A 20286-nucleotide genomic window follows, 5' to 3' on the forward strand; every position below is an offset into this window, starting at 1 on the left:
AGATTTTAGGAAAGGCCTTTAGATTTTAGGAAAGGGCACTTGGGGTATTTGTTTCCTCTCTTGGATAACTTACTGTTACCGAGAAAAAGAGACTCTCCTTTCAAGGGGGAAAGGGAGCAGGTTGTGAACGGCAGCTCCTTCATCGCGCCTCCGACGGCAGACCCTCGTGTTTCTCCCTGCCAGTCAGCGCCTTTGCGCCCACCTGGGCAGTAGGTGTGTGGCCATCCTCCCCTGACAGGGTGGGTTACTCATATTTCCTTCACGCGATAACCAGCCCCCGACTGGTTGTTGAGCAGTCTCCTTCATTATTCTCGTCAGAATATACACCCTGTCTGAACTTGGCTTTTTCTTTTTTGTTGACAAAGCTTTTGCTCATATCACTGTTTTAAATAATATGTTGCTTTCGCAAATATTTTCCTATTTGGTTCTCCAAGCAGTTTGTTCATACATAAATGTCACTTAGATTTATCTTTCAGTGAACTGACAGGATATCCAGAGGCAATTTAAATTCCTAAGAATCATCTTAAGATGTTAATTTCACTAGAATAAACATGCATGACCCAAATCCTGTATGAGAAGGAGCGGCTTGTTGTAGAAATAACTCTTGTCAAGCGTTTGTGCCACTTCATCTAGATTATCCAAATGAAATCACTAAAAGGTGTGCAGGGTTTTTATTTATGAATAGGACAGTGTAATTGTGTTATTTTGAACAAGTTTTAACTGAGCAGGCTAAGAAAATATACAGGTAATTTCATGCTGGGTGACGGTAGCTCATTTCTCTGTGAATTGAAAAACAGCTTGTCTTTGCTCAGTCACGTTATAATTATTTAGACGGCTCAGTCTTTGACTTGACAAATTAATTTCCACGTCAAGTGAATTTTTAGCAGATTGAGCTCTATAGCATCAGATTCAGGTTTGACGGGCGACCGGGCGGGGGTTTGGTGCTCGATGAGCGTGAGCACTCCTGTGTGGCCGAAGGAAAACAGCTGCTCTGGGTCCTGTGTCTTTCGTACGTGATATGTTGCACGTGGGAGTGGCGGTAGCTTTCCCCTGGACGCTGACGGTGCGCCTCGCACATGCCGAGTTCCTTCCTCCTCCCGCCATCTCAGGGATGGAGTGGACCAAAGGTGGGCAGTGTCCAGACCAAGGCGGGTCCTGACGCCGAACCCGTGTGTTGCCTGTGTACTCGGTCGCTCGGTTGTGCCTGACTCTTTGAGACCTTATGGACTGTGGTCCCCCATACTCCTCTGTCCATGGGATTTTTCCAGGCAAAAATACTGAAATGGGTTACCATCTTCTTCTCTAGGGGATCTTCCCAACCTAGGAACCTGAGCTCAAACCTGTGACTCCCGCCTTGGCAGGCGGATTCTTTACCACTGAGCCACCTGGGAAGCCACTTCTTCTTTAGTGTAGAGTTATTTTTGTTGAGCCATTTCCGTTTTCTTTTTCATCATGTAAATTTGTTCACTGGTTGGAATAATATATAGAGAAAAATGACTCCAGGTGTTGTCCTTAACTCAGCCAATTAAGTTCAGAAATATACCACTGAGAATGAAAATATTCCATATGATGTCCTTTCTCTTCCTTCCAGAGTTTGGAGTGGATTATCTAGAAAATAACCTTAATTCACACCCATACTTTGCAAATGCTTACTTGTTTGTATTTTTGTTAACTGGCATGCATGATTTACGTCTGAATGGTGACTTAAGGAAAAGAAGCGTGTCTGATAATGAAACGTACGTCTGAGACGACGAATGAGTGTCTGTACAGCGTCTGTCCCCGTCGCTGGAGTGCAGACTTCACTGTCCGCTACAGTGGTGTCTGGGGCCGCCCGCCAGCCGCACCCCCAGCTCGAGCTGAGGTCTCCCCGCTGCAGGTTTAGCGCTTTTCCCTCAGCAGCACACTGCTGTTTCTTTGAGCGATCGCCATTTTCCTAAAGAAAAGCAATCCAGTCATTATATGTTTTAAAATAATTTATTTTAAAAGGAGAGAAAGAGAAAGACAAGGATAAGTGGCCAAAGAGAAAGCCCTGTTACTGGAGGGCTAGCATGTAAGTGTAGAATTTTCTATGCTACAGAAGACGTAATGAGAAATTTTATACTATTTCAGGGGACTGAGACTTTGATAACCAGAGCTAATGTTATTTGAGGACGTACTCTTGCGTGTTCTAAGCGCTTTAAATGTTTCTGTTTATTTTGATCCCTACTAGCCTTATGAGAGAGGCAGTCTCATACCCATTTTGTTCGTGGGGTGAACTGAGGCCAAAAGGTGTCGAGTAACTTGCTCACAGTAAAGAAACCACAAGAGGTCTAGTGCTTCCGGCTCCCTGAGCAGCACCTTTCCCCCTAGTAGGTAACCTGGGGCCAGTGACAGGTGACCTGCACCAAGCTCATGCCCTTAAGGGGCATTTGTCAGAGTTGCAGCCACCCAAATCTGATGGAGATTGTTTTAAGTACCTTTGAAATTTGTTATCTTTTATTTTAATTACTACAATCTATTTTGCTTAAAATATGATGTTGAAGTTGCATCAGGCAAGGAAAGATAAAGCCTGAGAAGGAGCGTGACTCACGATCAGGCCTCGAGGCATGGTTCAGAACGTCTGAAGTGCTGAGCGCAGAGCCGTTTGATAGGGAGCCTCTTTCGAGCTTGTTCCCTGGCAGAGTTGGAGGCTGCAGTCTGCTGAGATACACCCCAGGAGAGCTGCTGTTGAAGATCTGGTTGCAGTGCTGTTGAACAGACTTGGGGGCTTCTAGAGTCAGAGTCCGGAGAAGGCAATGGCAAGCCATTCCAGTACTATTGCCTAGAAAATCCCATGGATGGAGGAGCCTGGTAGGCTGCAGTCCGTGGGGTCGCTAAGGGTCGGACACGACTGAGCGACTTCACTTTTCACTTTTCACTTTCACACATTGGAGAAGGAAATGGCAACCCACTCCAGTGTTCTTGCCTGGAGAATCCCAGGGATGGGGGAGCCTGGTGGGCTTCCGTCATGGGGTCACACAGAGTCGGACACGACTGAAGTGACTTAGCAGCAGCAGCAGCAGCAGAGTCAGAGTCTGCATCCAGGCAAGGAAAAGTGCTGGAAGCAGGGAGCCTGCTGAAGTCCTTGCTGCCTTTCTTGCTGAAGCCGGGTCACTGGGGTCCCGCTGCTCTGCACACAGGTGCCTTCCAATCTGTTGCAGCGTTCCTCCCACCGCCCAGGTGTGACCATTCTGCTTTCTGTGAGCTACAGGCGTGGGGACCGCGCCACTGTACCTTGTTATTCCACCTGTAATTCTTCTGCAAGTCATGTTTCTGTCGTTGAAACTTTGGTTTTTGGCCACATCACGCGGCGTGTGGGGCCTTAGTTCCCTGGTCTGGGATCAAACCTGAGTCCCCTGCGCTGGAAGAGCAGAACCCTAACCACTGGACCACCAGGGAAGTCCCTGTTTGTTGTTGTTGTTAACTGAGACCTTTATCATTAACTCCCTTTTTAACCATCTATTCCTTGAGTATTCGGTAGTCGGTTTAGGAACAGAGAGCAATTCCTGTTATCCTTTAGCACACACATGCTGGTGGCTCGCTCGTTCTCTTCTGCTTCCCAGTAAAATGAAAGTCCTGTATATATTTGAAAAAATCTGTTTATTGACATTTATTTATTTGACTGCACCAGGCCTTAGTTGTGGCATGTTGTGATCCTTGATCAGGGACCACACCTGGGCCCCCTGCGTCGGGAGCTCTGAGCCTTCGCCACTGGACCATCAGGGAAATCCCATGTGTGTATTTCTAAGTAGCACTTCTTGGAATAAAATATAACTGGCATGATGGTACTTAAACAGTTAAACAATATTGAGTGTGTGTTTCTGAGTTAAGTACTCCCCATCCCCTACCCCATTCCTTGATCCTCAATGAACAGCTTTGATTAAAAGGAAATCCATTAGACCCTTAAGTGTGGCCTTTATTACATGGAACTTTATATTATTGATAAAAAAAGGGAAAGAGCTTTTTTACATCAGAAAGGGATACACTTTTATTCTTATTCTTTGAGTATTTGTGTATATGGATAAATATTTGTTAAAAGTAGAAAACCACCTGATAAATATACAAGGTAAAAAATTAGTTCTTGTGTGATGAAACCGTGATTTTCAAACTCCCCTGATTAATGAAGAAGCAAGCATAGCTTGTTGTAACAGAAGTCTGAGTTTCTTCACATGTATAATTAGGATTTTAACCAGGAAAGAATTTCCCTGATTTTTTTTTTTATCTTCAGATCTTTCATGGTAATACTAGTTTAATGGCAGTGGAGCTGTTGTATTTTTTTTTAAGACAATGCAAAATGTGTTGGGTAGCATTCTTTTAGACAATAGGCGTTAACTGTGACCATACTCATGTACGGTTTTAAAGTCCTCATTCTCATTCCCTTTCTCTCTCTGTGGCCTTCCCCCACACCATCACCATTTCTTTGTCTTTTGGCTGTGATCATGTGGGGTCTTAGTTAGTCCCTGCTCAGGGACTGAACGCATGCCCCCTGCAGTGGGAGCCCCGAGTCCTAACCACTCAACCACTGACCACCGGGGAAGTCCCCATAACCCTGTCAATATAACATAAAACAGCTGTAACTTTTAAGAAAACTTGTTATTTTGTGTTAGGGTGTAGCCAGTTAACAAGCAGCGTTGTGATAGTTTCAGGTGAATAGGAAGGGATACTATCGGCAGTACATATACTTGTGTCCATTCTCCCACAAACTCCCCTCCCACCCAGGCTGCACATGACGTTGAGCAGAGTTCCCTGTGTGACACAGCAGGTCCTGTAAATGCAGCCTGTACACACTGCTATATTTAAAATACAGTGTCCGTGACCATCCCGAACTCCCTAACAGTCCCTATCCCCCGCTTTTGTCCCCGCTCCAGTAGCCATAAGTTTGTTCTGTAAGTGAAACAGCTATAATATAACCTGACAAAAGTGAATGTCAGAAAAACAAGCAGCTGTTCCTCAATAAACCCATTTCAGCCCTTCTTTTCATTTTTACATTATGTGGTTACAACTAAAAGTATTGCTCATGGTGAGACAAGATAAAAGGAATAACTAATACTTCAATAAAACATGAAAAATTTTGTTCCTGTGACTCAGTTGAAATATAAAGACTGTGATATGGCCAAATTAGACTGAAGTTGTCTGTCTGTTTCACTGTCCTCTCAATAAGAAGAGAACAGCTACCATTTATCCGTTGCCCTAAAACACAGGCATTTGTGAATTAAGCTAATGACCAAGCCCTAAAAGGCCCAAATTTCGGAGATTTGAACAAAGAGAATGTTCAAACTACCACACAATTGCACTCACCTCACACACTAGCAAAGTAATGCTCAAAATTCTCCAAGCCAGGCTTCAACAGCTTGTGAACTGAGAACTCCCAGATGTTCAGGCTGGGTTTAGAAAAGGCAGAGGAACCAGAGATCAAATTACCAAAATCTACTGGATCATAGAAAAAGCAAGAGAATTCCAGAAGAACATCTACTTCTGCTTTATTGATTATGCCAAAGCCTTTGACTGAATCGCAACAAACTGTGGGAAAATTCTGAAAGAGATGGGAATACCACGCCACCTGACCTGCCTCCTGAGACATCTGTATGCAGGTCAAGAAGCACCAGTTAGAACTGGACGTGGAATAATGGACTGGTTCCAAATAGGGAAAGAAATTTGTCAAGGCTGTATATTGTCACCCTGCTTATTTAACTTCTATGCAGAGGACATCATGAGAAATGCTGGGCTGGAAGAAGTGCAAGCTGGAATCAAGATTGCCGGGAGAAATACCAATAACCCCAGATACTCAGATGACACCACCCTTATGGCAGAAAGCGAAGAGGAGCTGAAGAGCCTCTTGATGAAAGTGAAAGAGGAGAGTGAAAAAGCTGGCTTAAAACTCAGCATTCAAAAAACTAAGATCATGGCATCTTGTCCAGTCACTTCATGGCAAATAGATGGGGAAACAGTGAGAGACTTTATTCTTGGGCTCCAAAATCACTGCAGATGGTGACTGCACTCATGAAATTAAAAGATGCTTACTCCTTGGAAGAAAAGTTATGACCAACCTAGACAGCATATTGAAAAGCAGAGACATTACTTTGCCGACAAAGGTCCGTCTAGTCAAGGCTATGGTCCAGTGGTCATGTATGGATGTGAGAGTTGGACTATAAAGAAAGCTGAGTGCTGAAGAATTGATGCTTTTGAACTGTGGTGTTGGAGAAGACTCTTGAGAGTCCCTTGGACTTCAAGGAGATCCAACCAGTCCACGATAAAGGAGATCAGTCCTGGGTGTTCATTGGAAGGACTGATGCTAAAGCTGAAACTCCAATACTTTGGCCACCTGATGCAGAGAGCTGACTCATTCACAAAGACCCTGATGTTGGGAAAGATTGAAGGCAGGAGGAGAAGGGGACGACAGAGGATGAGATGGTTGGATGGCATCACTGACTCGATGGACGTAAGTTTGGGTAAACTCCGGGAGTTGGTGATGGACAGGGAGGCCTGGCGTGCTGCAGTCCATGGGGTCGCAAAGAGTTGGACACGACTTGAGTGAACTAAAGGGAATTCATTTCTTAGAATGGGATATAAGTGAGGATTCTGCAGTAGAACAAACTAGTTAACTACAGTGATTGAAGAATGGAAGATTCTGGCTTACCTTCAGTCCCATGGGCCTGAAACAAAGTGACCTTGTGTGTGGTAGTACGCGTAGAGAATGTCAGCCTTGGAGGCTTACAGTGTGCGCAGTAACATCTCAGGTATTCCTCTCACTTTCGCATGGTGAACTGTTACATGAACTGAAACTTCCCTCTTACTTCTAGCTTACTCTTTAAGAAGGTTTGACATTCTAATCTTATAATTGAATATCTTTCTTCGTAGCACTCGTCATTAGCTAACTTCTCAGATAATGTTGCTTGTCTTTTCCGCCTGCCGTCATGTAAGTTACTTGAGGGTAGAAATTGTGTTGTTCTGTTCAGTGCTGTGTCTCCCTTCTACCCAGGACAGTGTTTGACACAGAGGAGATAGTCAGTATTCGCCGAAGGAATCGATGACTCTTTCTAAGACATTGGCCCGTTTTTCTTGGAAAGTGCAGTATATTTTTGAGGAGTGATCTTGTTGCGTTTCAGGATCCTTGTTCCTTCATAGCGTCTTTACCCAGGATGGTAAGCAGAAAAGATATGAGCCGTCCTCTCAGTTCACGCCCTGGACTTTGTTTCAAGAAAGTGGTTTACCATTTCCCTCTTTTTCTGAAAATTAAATGCTCCAGCACTGATCATTTGAGGACTTCAGTCACTTGGGCTTCGGTTGAATACGTTTCAATGTAATTTCAGGACTAAGATGTACTTTTGATTGTTACCTTCTTGAGTCCTCATCTGCGTAGAGTTTAGTGATGTTGTATATTATAACCTTGACTCTGAAATGGATAATATATTACCCGACCAATGACAGAAGAAACTGGATTGGAATTAAACAGAAAAGAAAAGAATACTGTCTGCTTTGAGGTGCTGTGACCACCACACTATATGTCAAAAGGAAGACGTGCAGTGCTTCATTATTTATGGCACACATGGTGTAGCGGTAAGTCTCTGGCATTGAATTAGGTTAATACTCGATAACTACCCTGGTTAGATGATCTCTGCTAGGGATAGGCTTTATCTACTGCTATCTCCTCTCGTCTCTCTCCTGATGAAAAGCCTTCTGACTCTTGCCTAGTCTAAGAAAAGCATCAGGATAAAATTATAGTTGCAATTTTATATGGGATTAACTTTTATCAAACTCAATGCATCAGTGGCTTAAAAAACCCTCTGGCTAATTTGTATGTCCCTCTGCTTTAAAAATAGTACAACTAAGAGACTCTTAAAATAATTAGACAAGAAGTGACTTGTATTTGGAAGGGGTTTACATTCTGACAGGATTTGGACCTGCTTATAATAGCTGGTATCTCTTTAAACGACTGCAATTTGGGGGCCCTGCACCTTTTATGCAAGCTCTAAGGTTTGTAAACTGTCTTTTCATCTGATAGCAGAAAGCTGGATTATCAAAATCACCTTGTTCTCAGAGTAAATATTAGTTCATTTAAAGTAAGTCAGCCATGTTGTGTTTGGAAAGAAGCCAGGTTTTGTAACTGTGTAGCTTGTTTTTATTGTAGCTCACATAGCAGGCACAGTTATCGGTACAATTTTAGGGAATCGTTACGAAACATTTAGATAGCTCTGAAGAAATCATTGAATAACTTTATGAAAACTACTGATATGTTTGTTCAGAACAAAATAGGAAAGGGTGAATATCTACATAGACAGTGAAGAAGTTTCACAAAAATTATTCAGTGATAATTGAGAATTAAAAAAAAGGTTTATTTGCACTGGGTCTTATAGTTGCAGCATGGGGATCTTCCATCTTTGACGCTTCACGTGAAATCTTTTTTAATTGCGGTGTTCAAACTCTTAGTCGTGGCCTGTGGGATCTAGTTCCCTGAGTGTCACTGAACCGGGCCCTGTGAGTTGGAGTGTGGAGTCCGAGCCACTGGACCACCAAGCAAGTCCCAGTAATCGAGAACTGATCCAGAGGATCCTGGAAGTTCAGATGTTCAGAGGTTTCTGTTGGAATGAGTTTCCCACGGGTCAGGTCAGCTTGCTTTGGTCACAGTGGGAGAGACAGATGTGGAGAAAAAGCTGCCAAGGGGAGGTACAGTTTCTTATTGGGACAGGTACTGGGTAGTTAATTAGATGAGGAATGGTGGGAGGCGTGAACCAAAAGCCAGTTATTAAAGGCTGGTTTATGGGGAAATTATTATAATTAGACCAAGCCCATAAAAAATACAGGACATGCACAACCCAAAAATTTGGACTTAAGAAAGAGAAGACATGATTCTCAGAAATACCTAGACCAAGTAATGACTGGTGATCGTTGAAATTTAAGGCCTACAGGGAGCCTGCTGTCAGCAAAATTTTGTATTTTTTTTTTTAAAGTCCTGGTAACATTATAATGGAATGCATTAATTTGAGTATTATTTGAGCAGTTTTGTTTCCAGGGAAGAAGCATTCTTGGCTCGGGTTTTGTTCTTTGCTCTCAGACACACCTAAAGAGATCCTACCTGCTAAGTTTACATATGGCCTTTTCCTGGTGGCTCAGTGGTAAAGAATCCGCTTGCAATGCAGGAGACATGGGTTTGATCCCTAGAGGAGATTGCAATTCGGGAGGATACTTTGGAGAAGGAAATGGCAACTCACTCCAGTATTCTTGCCTGGGAAATCCCATGGACAGAGGAGCCTGCTGGGCTACAGCTCATGGGGTCTTGAAAGAATCGGACACAACTTAGCGACTCAACAAGAAAACAACACCCATTTTTTCCGCCCACTTATAACTTACAAAATACTTCTGTGCAACTTTTTGAGAAAGGCAGGGTATGTTGTGTTATTTTCCCTGAGGTTAAGCTGAGACTCAGTGAGGAAGTGACTTGCTCAGGAGCTGATGAGTGGTGGAACCAGGATTCAGAACCAAGCCTTTGGACCATCCGTCTGTGCGCTTGGCACTGCACCTCCTAGTGGCAGCTATGGGAATTGCAAGCATAGCCCCTGGAGGAAATAGAGGCAACAGCAGTTCCCTCAAACAGCAAAAACCGAAGTATCTTTCACGGCTTTGGAAAATACGGTTGGACTTTCTCACTGGGAAAGACTGATGCTGGGAAAGGTTGGGGGCGGGAGAAGAAGGGGACAACAGAGAATGAGATGGCTGGATGGCATCACCAACTCTGTGGACATGAGTTTGAGTGAACTCCGGGAGTTGGTGATGGACAGGGAGGCCTGGCGTGCTGTGATTCATGGGGTTGCAGAGAGTTGGACACGACTGAACGACTGAACTGAACTGAATGAAACCACAGTTGGCTCAAGTACTGAAAACTGTATATAAAATATATTAATTTTCTATCTATATTTGGGAAATGAAATAACTAACTTTGCCTATAATCAAGGAGAACTCTTTGGTCCAAAGACCAATGCCACTGTTTAGAAAGGTTTGTGAACTTCCCTGCCCATCTTAAACAAAAGGACACTGACTCATTATTATCAGCAGTGGTTGTTATTAAATACATGCCTTAATTAATGTTTAGAGTGAATTTGTTCCTTTGTCTTTGTGATTCTTTATAATGTACCTTGGAAGGACTTTTGTTTGTGTGTGTTCTCTGTTGGTAAAAGAGTGTTACCTATCACTTCCCGCTCCTGCCCACATGCTATTAACTCTTTTCCCTTTCATTTGTCCTCTTTTGATCTACTTTTTAATTGGGTAACCAGGTTATTAAACTCATTACAAGTATGTGTACAATAAAGTTTCAAACAATCCCATAACAGAGAAAGGAGATATTTCCCTCGTCACGGGTGTATACTTTATCACTTCCGTTTTGACAAGTCTTTCATTATTCACTCACATTTTTGTCTATCCAGTGTTTTTCATTTCTGTTCAGATAATTGAGTTTGTCAGGTACTTGTCAAACTGTGCCAAAATCTTTACCTAAGTTTAGATGTTAGAAAATAGAAATATAATTAACTCATAGCTAGGTTCCTCTATTTCTGGTTCATTTTTTTCCCTTAGACTTTGTCAGATAAACTGAATTTGATGTATGTAAACATTTAAAAATCATTTTTACCTCCTTTGGTTGCACCGCACAGCTTGTGAAATTTCGTTCCCTGACCAGGGATCGAACCTGGACCCGTTGCAATGGTAGTATGGAGTCTTAACCACTGGAGAGCCAGGGAATTCCCCTGAAAATAAAGTTTAAAAATTCTGTGTTTTGATTTTAAGTGTGAGTGGTTCTGATTCTTCAAAAATAACTTTTTTTGAGATGCAACTTACACAACAGAAAGTTAACCATTTCAAAGTAAACAATTCTATGGCATTTATTCCATTCACAATCTTACCTCTGTCTAGTTACAAAACATTTTTATTTCTCGAAATGGGCATGCTCTCCTAGTAAGCAGTTTCTCCCCATTCCCCCCTACTTCCTCCTCTGCTTTGTCTTTATGGATATTTCCTTTAAATGGAATTACACAATGTGTGACCTTTTGTGTCTGTCTTCTTTCACGTCCGTTGCTCAGTCGTGTCCGACTCTTTGCGACCCCATGGGCTGCAGCACGCCAGGCCTCCCTGTCCATCACCAGCTACCGGAGTCCACCCAGACTCATGTCCATCGAGTCGGTGATGCCATCCAGCCGTCTCATCCTCTGTCGTCCCCGTCTCCTCCTCTTACTGTAATGTTTTTGAGGCCCATGCATGTTGTAGCATGTGTCTGTCTTTTATAAAAATGACTGAATAATCTTCCATTATATGTATAATTCCATAATTTTTCTTTTCCTCTACCAATAGACACGTGAGTTGTTTCCACCTTTTCGGCTATTGCCAATAGTTCTGCTATAGACATGTGTATACATGTATTAAATATATGTTTGAGTACCTGTTTTTAGTTCTTGCAGGAAAATAAATAGGAGTGGAACTGGTGTGTCACATGGTAATTATGTATTTAACTTTTCGAGGAACTGCCAGACTGTTTTCCGTGGCAGCTGAACCAGTGTGCATTCTTACCAGCATGTGCACGGGTTTAATTTCTCCAGTTTCTCAGCATCACTTGCTTTCTGTTTTAGGTTATAGCCTTCCTAATGGGTGTGGAGTGGTGTCTCATTGTGGCTCTGAGTTGGGTTTAACTAATGGTGATTGAGCATTTTTTTCCTGTGTTTCTTGGCCATTTGTATATGTTCTTTGGAGAAATATTTATTCAAGTCCTTTGCCTTTTTAAAAAATTGGATTGTTTGTCTTTTCATTGTTGTGTGAATTATTTATGTATTCTAGATTCTCAGTTCAGTCGCTCAGTCGTGTCCGACTCTTTGCGACCCCATGAATCACAGCACGCCGGGCCTCCCTGTCCATCACCAAATCCCGGAGTTCATGCAAACTCATGTCCATCGAGTCAGTGATGCCATCCAGCCATCTCATTCTCTGTCGTCCCCTTCTCCTCCTGCCCCCAATCCTTCCCAGCATCAGACTCTTTTCCAGTGAGTCAACTCGTCGCATGAGGTGGCCAAAGTATTGGAGTTTGAGCTTTAGCATCAGTCCTTCCAATGAACACCCAGGATTGATCTCCTTTAGAATGGACTGGTTGGATCTCCTTGCAGTCCAAGGGACTCTCAAGAGTCTTCTCCAGCACCACAGTTCAAAAGCATCAATTCTTCGGCGATCAGCTTTCTTCACAGTCCAACTCTCACATCCATACATGACCACTGGAAAAACCATAGCCTTGACTAGACAGACCTTTGTTGGCAAAGTAATGTCTCTGCTTTTTAATATGCTATCAAGGTTGTTCATAACTTTCCTTCCAAGGAGTAAGCGTCTTTTAATTTCATGGCTGCAGTCAGCATCCGCAGTGATTTTGGAGCCCCCAAAATAAAGTCTGACACTGTTTCCACTGTTTCCCCATTTATTTCCCATCAGGTGATGGGACTGGATGCCATGATCTTAGTTTTCTGAATGTTGAGATTTAAGCCAACTTTTTCACTCTCCTCTTTCACTTTCATCAAGAGACTCTTTATTTTATTTTTTATTGGAGGCTAATTATTTTACAATATTATATTGGTTTTGCCATACATTGACATGAATCCATCCCTGGTGTACATGAGTTCCCCTTCCTGAACCCCCCTCCCACCTCCCTCCTCCCTTGATCCTCCCTCTGGGTCATCCCCGCACACCAGCCCCGAGCATCCTATAACATACATCGACCCTGAACTGGTGATTCGTTTCACATATGACAACATACATGTTTCAATGCCGAAGAGACTCTAGTTCTTCTTCACTTTCTGCCATAAGGGTGGTGTCATCTGCATAGCTGAGGTTATTGATATTTTTCCCGGCAATCTTGATTGCAGCTTGTGCTTCCTCCAGCCCAGCGTTCCTCATGATGTACTCTGCATATAAGTTAAATAAGCAGGGTGACAATATACAGCCATGACGTACTCCTTTTCCTGTTTGGAACCAGTCTGTTGTTCCATGTCCAGTTCTAACTGTTGCTTCCTGACCTGCATACAGGTTTCTCAAGAGGCAGGTCAGGTGGTCTGGTATTCCCATCTCTTTCAGAATGTTCCACGGTTTATTGTGATCCACACAGTCAAAGGCTTTGGCATAGTCAATAAAGCAGAAATAGATGTTTTTCTGGAACTCTCTTGCTTTTTCCATGATCCAGCGGATATTGGCAATTTGATCTCTGGTTCCTCTGCCTTTTCTAAAACCAGCTTGAACATCTGCAAGTTCACGGTTCACAAAAAAACTAATTATGATGCAGTTTCACAAATGCAGTTCTTTTCGGTGTTCTATCCATATATGTGACATAAGCAATAAATGCATTGCTAAAGTAAATAAGCTTAGCACATATTAAGAGTTTATTTCTTCTACAATGTGCTTTTTAAGAATGCTAACAGATTATTCATATATTTTTATATAATAATGTCTGTTCATAAATTATATAATAAACCTATAGTTTTATGCTTCTATGTAAATTTTTGTGTTCAGAGGATTCAAGTCCAACTAGATTTAAAGGGAAAAGTAATGTTTACAGAATATTTTAAAGACCTTCTAATTTTTATGACCAAAACAGTTTTAGATCCTAAAGAATGCCCAGGCTTTTGGGTTTATGGCAAAAAATAATTATTTGTAGAACTTAGTGTATTGCAGTGGTATGCGTTATAGACCAAACATGGTACATGCAATCCAAATCTAAAATAGAACGCAAAATATACATACAATGAACAGAAGCGTACTGTGTTGTAATTACCAAATGTGATTAGAAAGGTTTCTTGTTTTTTTTTTGGCGAGATCTTCAGTTGGTTTTGTTGGTGTTTGTCAGAGTGGGTGAAGCTAGTCTTTTCAAGCATAGTGGTTTTCCAGTGGCAGAATGCGGTCACATGTGTTTTGCATGTAGATCTCATGGTGGAGTCATGAGGGAGGTATTATTGCCTTAATATAGTCGAGAAAACTGACTTGGACTCATGGACTTTTCCACTTCACAGCAAGCGTTAGAAATTAAACTCGGGACTTTGGTCTTTAGCAGCAGCTTCCTCCCATTACTAGATTTTTGTTTTCTGAAAGTTGCAGCTCAGATGAAAGAAGGAATTAGAACAGTACCTGTTTTCCAAAAACGTGACACTGTTCATTCAGATGGCGTATTTTATTTTATAAATATGATCACAACCTCAGACGATAATTAACAGCAGGAGGACTCAACTTTCTGCTATATTAAAAGTGTGTTTGAATTTTCAAAAATTTGATTTCCATGCAGCTTTTCAAGGGTAGGTTGTTCATATGACGGTCTCCTACACAACGTTGAAGTGGGGCGGGGTGCCATGTGCTGTAGTGGGTATGAGAATTACCTGACAGTTTAATGTCTCTGTTGGCCTCATTGTGCTCCAGGTAATTCCAGTAGAGGTGGTCCAACGACGGCATTTGGAGAAACACTGGTTTTAGAGTTTAACATACACAGCAAACATCCATTGGATAAGGTAATAGTGGTGATTTAATACTTTGGCCACCTCATGCGACGAGTTGACTCACTGGAAAAGACTCTGATGCTGGGAAAGGTTGGGGGCGGGAGGAGAAGGGGACGACGGAGAATGAGATGGCTGGATGGCATCACCGACTCTGTGGACATGAGTTTGAGTGAACTCCGGGAGTTGGTGATGGACAGGGAGGCCCGGCGTGCTGTGATTCATGGGGTCGCGGAGAGTCGGACACGACTGAGCAACTGAACTGAAATGAATCTATAATATTGCTCTAGTTCTTAGAACAGAACTTGGTCCAACATAGTAAATGTTCAGAATATTCCATTTGTGTGTGATAATTTGGGTGACAGCTGAGAAGCAGGAGAATATTTGTTCTCTTATTCAAAGTTTACTGAATTCCTGCACTGCTCTAGCTATTTGGCTATAAAGGGAAAACAGATACATACATTTTTGACTCTTGTTGAGTTATATGATTAATAGACTCATTTTTTAAAAACTTGTTTATTTTTGGCTGTGCTGGGTCTTCATTGCTCTGTGGGCTTTCCGGGAGTTGTAGTGAGCAGGGTCGGGGGACTACCCTTTGGCTGCGGCCTGCGGGCCTCTCTTGTTGGGGAGCATGGCTCTAGGTGTGCCCGCTTCAGGAGTTGTAGCACGCGGGCGCAGGAGCTGCGGCTCCCAGGCTCTGGAGCACAGGCTCACCAGCTGTGGCGCCCGGGCTTAATTGCTCTGCGGCATGTGGGATCTTCCCGGATCAGGGATCGACCCCATGCCTCCTGTGTTGGCAGGTGGATTCTTTACTGCTGAGCCACCAGGGAAGCCCCTAATAGACTCATTTGAAAGGTATGGGTCTTCCTTTGTTTAAAAAAAAAATTGTAAGGTAAATTTATTAATATTGAGGTCTTGTTTTAATGTTGGGTTTTTTTTTCCCCTCTAAATTGGAGACTCATTTTTTTGAGGGTTATGGTTAAAGAAATAGCCTGTGTGTTATTATTGACTGTATTACTGTTGCTCTAAAGCTGTATGAACCAATGCAGTGGCCCCTAGATGTCTGCAGCTATTTCAGTCCATTAGAATTACGTGACATTGGAAATTAGGTTCCTCAGCTGTACTAGCCACATTTCACATCCCCAGAGAATGCAGATACCCGCAGCTCAACCATCAGAGGAAGTTCCGTTTGACAGTGTTACTCTAGAGTCTAGAACAAAACAGCTATTTTTCCAGTTGCCTTGATCTGTCAATTGATTTTTGAGGTAAATATTAGCAGTGGCTGGAGACTGTCATTTCAGCCCTGACGTGCATTAGCTCCTTTTCAGGTTGACCAGTCCAGGGCTAGGATTGATTTACTTAAACAGCTTGTCGCGTGGCAACTGAGATTTCAATGCTAATATCTGGCGTTTTTCTTGAGCCTCTGAGTGGGACACTTAAGTAGCCTTATTGCCTTAGCTATAACTTTTTCTTGTGTGTGTATATTTATCTCCGTAGCATTAGTTACTGTGTAAATTTGTAATTAATGAAGTTTGAGGGGCAAAGGAAAGTTGCAGTTGCATTTTTTAATCTTATTTTTATTTTTTAATAATTTTTATTGGCATATTGTTGATTTACAATGTTGTGTTAGTTTCAAGTGTATAGCAAAGTGGATCAGTTATACATATATCCACTCTTCTGTAGATTCTTTTCGCATATAGGTCATGAGAATATTAAGTAGTATGTCCTTATTAGTTGTCTATTTTATATGTATATAAAATAGATATAATTATGTGTATATAATCCCAATCTCCCAATTTATCCCCCCCTTTCCCCCTGTTAAGTGTAAGTTTTTCTGCATCTGTGACTCTGTTTTGTAAATGAGTTCATTTTACTGTTTTTTGTTTTTTTTTAGATTCCATGTGTTAGCAACATCATATGGTATTTTGTGTTTCTCTGATACGGTTCCTCAGTGTGGCGATTTCTGGGTCCACTGATGTTGCTGCCTGGGGCGTTACGTCTTTTTATGGCTGAGTGATACCCCATTGTATGTAGTACTCCATCTTCTTTATCTGCTCCTGTCAGTGGAAACTTAGGCTGCTTCCTTGTCTATTGTAAGTGGTGCTGCAGTGAACTTGGGGGCGCATGTGTCATTTTGGATCTTGGTTTTCCCTGGATATATGGGACTGCTGGGTCACATGGTGGTTCCAGATACTCTCTCCCATCCTGCAGGTTGTCTTTTCTTTTTGCTTATGGTTTCTTTTGTTGTGCAAAAGCTTTTACGTTTCGGTATTTCTTTTTGTTGGGAGGTGGATCAAAAAAGATGTTGCTGCTATTTATGTCAGAGAGTGTTCTGCCCGTGTTTTCAGCTAAGAGTTATAGTGTCCAGCCTTAGATGTAGGTGTCTACTCCAGTTTGAGTTTATTTTTATGTCTGGTATTACAGAGTGTTTAAAATTCATTCTTTTACAAACTGTCCAGTGTTCCCAGAATCACTTACTGGGGAGACAGTCTCCTCCACTGTGTTCCCTTGCCCTCTGTGTGATAGGTTAGTCGACCATAGGTGCATGGGTTTATCTCTGGGCTTTCTGTCCTGTTCCACTGAGGTATATTTTATTATGCCAGTACCAAACGGTTTTGATGAGTATAGCTTTTGTAGTATAGCATGAAGTCAGGGAGTCTGGTTCCTCCAGCTCCATTTTTCTTTCTCAGGATTGCCTTGGCTATTGCAATTGCATCTTTATTACTAGAATTTATAGTATTTACATGAAATAATTTAGTTTAGATGCCAAATTTGAATATAGTGACAAGTTGGATTAATACTATCTGGTCAAAATTTAGGAAAAACCCCAGTTATGCTTCTTATAACATTAATTATGATAAATTTAATATTTTGATATTTAAAAGCTAAACTTTTTTTTTTATTGGGCGTATAATGCAGGATCTCAGTTCCCTGACCAGATGTTGAACCCAGGCCACAACAGTGAAAGCCCTGAATCGTAACCACTAGACCACCAGGGAACTCACTGAAAACTAAATATTTTTTCAGTATGTTTTTTGTTGTTGAACTTACGTAAAATTGTGTAGTATCTGCTGAAGTCTGATATTAGACATTTTTTGTGCAGAGTTCAAGAAATAGTGTGCAAGTGCAATTGACTTTTGCCTCTATTTTTTTTTTCCCGACTGTGTGGCATGTGGGATCTTAGTTCCTCAACCAGGGTTTGAACCCATGCCCACTGCAGGGAAGCCTGGAGTCTTAACCACTGGACCACCAAGGAGGTCCGCGCCTCTGTTTCCTGAATGAGCATCTATACAGAGATAGAGCTCGCCTCTTGCTTGTTTTTTACCCCCTTTAGGTTTTGCCGCGGCCCCTTTCTGAGAAGAGAAGCAATAGGAACCTGTGGTCTCTTGGCTCCAGGTCATGGATATGTTGTTGCTGTGCAGTCACTGGGTTGTGTCCAGCTCTCTGTGACCCGTGGCCCTGTGGCACGCCAGGCTCCTCTGTCCTCCACTGTCTCCAGGAGTTGGCTCGAATTCATGTCCAATGAGTCAGTGATGCCATCTAACCGTCTCACCCCTTGCCCGCACCCCTGCCCCAAGAACAGTGTGAAAAGGCAGCGGACTAGAGCAGTAACTTCTGTATATTTCTGCCTCCTTCACTGATTCTCCCTCTTTCCAGATCACGTACTTCAGCCTCTGGTATTACAACAAGCAAAATCAGCGCCGGTGGGTGGATTTGGAAAAACCTCTAAAGAAGCAGCTGGATAAATATGCCCTGGAACCTACCATCTATTTTGGAGTGGTGTTTTACGTGCCTTCAGTTTCACAGCTGCAGCAGGAGATTACCAGGTAAGAAAGAAGGTACTGTTTATTTTTAGGAAATCCGGTGAGATTAGAAAAATGCAACTAAGGCTGGAGGAGTCAGGAGGTAAAACTAACCTTTGCCGTCTCACCATGCACTTTTAGCCACAGCATTGCATGGAGGTTCTGGTATGTGGTGTGTCAGGGTGCTTTATGGCATGTTGCATCGGTTATGGGTTCACTGGGCACAGAGGAACGATTAAAAGGAAAAATGATGTTTTTACCCTGGCTGTGAACTCCTCTTCATGTGATGTCAACCTTAATGTTTTTGTTGATTTGTTTCTGACCTTAGTAACAATGAAATGAGAGAGGAGATTTTTCAAAAATAGCCGCAAAATCTGTTTACTCCTGAAGAAAATGTGTAGAAGTTGTGACCCCAGCGGCCGTGTTCATAGGCGTGGAACGAAAAGGAGGTGGGGGAAGGGTTTGAGGTCAGAAAATATCGGCCAGTAAATGCACTTTAGTAACAAAGGCAGCGAGGGCAGAATTATTACGGGGTGGGATAGAGGAACTAAATGTTGTTTTTTCCCTTGAAGATACCAAAACAAAGAAACAAGGAATCAAGTTTGCTTTCTTTTTTTTTTAACTGAAGTATAGTTGATGGCTCAGGTGGTAAAGAATCTGCCTACAATGTGGGAGACCCAGGTTAAATCCCTGGGTCGGGAAGATCCCCTAGAGAAGGAAATGGCAACCCACTCCAGTATTCTTGCCTGGAGAATCCCATGGACAGAGGAGCCTGGCGAGCCACAGTCCATGGGGACACAAAGAGTTGGACACGACCAAACGACTAACACTTTCACATGGTTGATATATGGTGTTGTGTTAATTCCTGTTGTACAGCTTAGCGGTTCAGTTACACACACACACATACACACACACACACATTCCTTTTAGAATGTTATTTTCCATTATGGTTTTTCATGGGATATTATATATAGTTTTCTGTGCTGAACAGTAGGACCTTGTTGCTTATCCCAAATTTGGATTCTTGAGCCTGCCTTTTACATTTTCCGGAATCCAGCACCTTTTAACCCTGTTTAGCCTTGCTTTGGAGCGGAGCTGGGTTGCTTCCAGCGCTCTGAACATGCTGCGTGCGTTTCCGCCTTTGTGTCCTAGACCTTTCTGTCAGACATCTGTAACCAGAATCCTGTTCATCTGATTTTAGTTCCAAAGGCACCTCCTGCATAAAGCTTCTGTGACTGCCGAGGCTGGAATGAGCTTTTCCTTCTCCAGACTGCTCTAGAATTTGCTTGTACTTATGTTAAGACGGCATCTGTCACAGCCTCTCACTACAGTTATTTGTGTACATATCTTTTTCTTAGATTTTAAACCCATGTTTTCTTTAACTTTACCTTTCAGACCACACAATGGCTTGCAGATAGTAAAAACACGATATTGCCCTGGGTCTGTGGAACATCCTTTTTAACTACTGAGTTTGCAGTTAATTATTGGAAGAAGGTGGATAACCAAAGGAGCTAAAGTCAGGTTCTAGGGATTAGCATGAACTGACTACAGAGCAGATCTAAGCTATAAAAATTGCAGAGAGTGGAAGCCAGGAGGAGAAAACAGTAACTGACCACTTTGTCTCATTTGTTTAAACATTTATTGAAGATATAATATGGTATGTAAGAATTATGGTGGTTACTGTGGGAGATGAATATACAAGTAGATATGCTTTACTCTTACTCTGGAGGAGTTGTCACAGTCTGGTGGAACTGACAGTCCATGTACATGAACAACTACAGTGTATTATGGTAATACATGCTTTAATTATAGCACAGGCTTCCCTTGTGGCTCAGCTGGTAAAGTATGTACCTGCAATATGGGAGACCTCAGTTCTATCCCTGGGTTGGGAAGATCCCGCTGGAGGAGGGAAAGGCGAAGTCAAGTGGAATGCCAAGTCAAGTGGGCCTTAGGAAGCATCACTATGA

At 42.4% G+C, this 20286-nt stretch overlaps 1 protein-coding gene across 1 annotated transcript in view; it reads left to right on the forward strand.

Annotated features, from left to right (window-relative positions):
* PTPN21 (protein tyrosine phosphatase non-receptor type 21) overlaps positions 1–20286 on the forward strand; it is a 74657-nt gene that overhangs the window by 14823 nt on the left and 39548 nt on the right. The window contains exon 3 of the mRNA XM_055435537.2: positions 18174–18343. Coding sequence (XP_055291512.2) covers positions 18174–18343 — 170 coding nt within the window. The remainder of the gene's footprint in view (positions 1–18173; positions 18344–20286) is intronic.

This window comes from Moschus berezovskii, chromosome 9, assembly GCF_049115385.1.
Source record: "Moschus berezovskii isolate FMDL1 chromosome 9, NW_MosBer_1.0, whole genome shotgun sequence".
Classification (NCBI taxonomy): Eukaryota; Metazoa; Chordata; class Mammalia; order Artiodactyla; family Moschidae; genus Moschus; species Moschus berezovskii.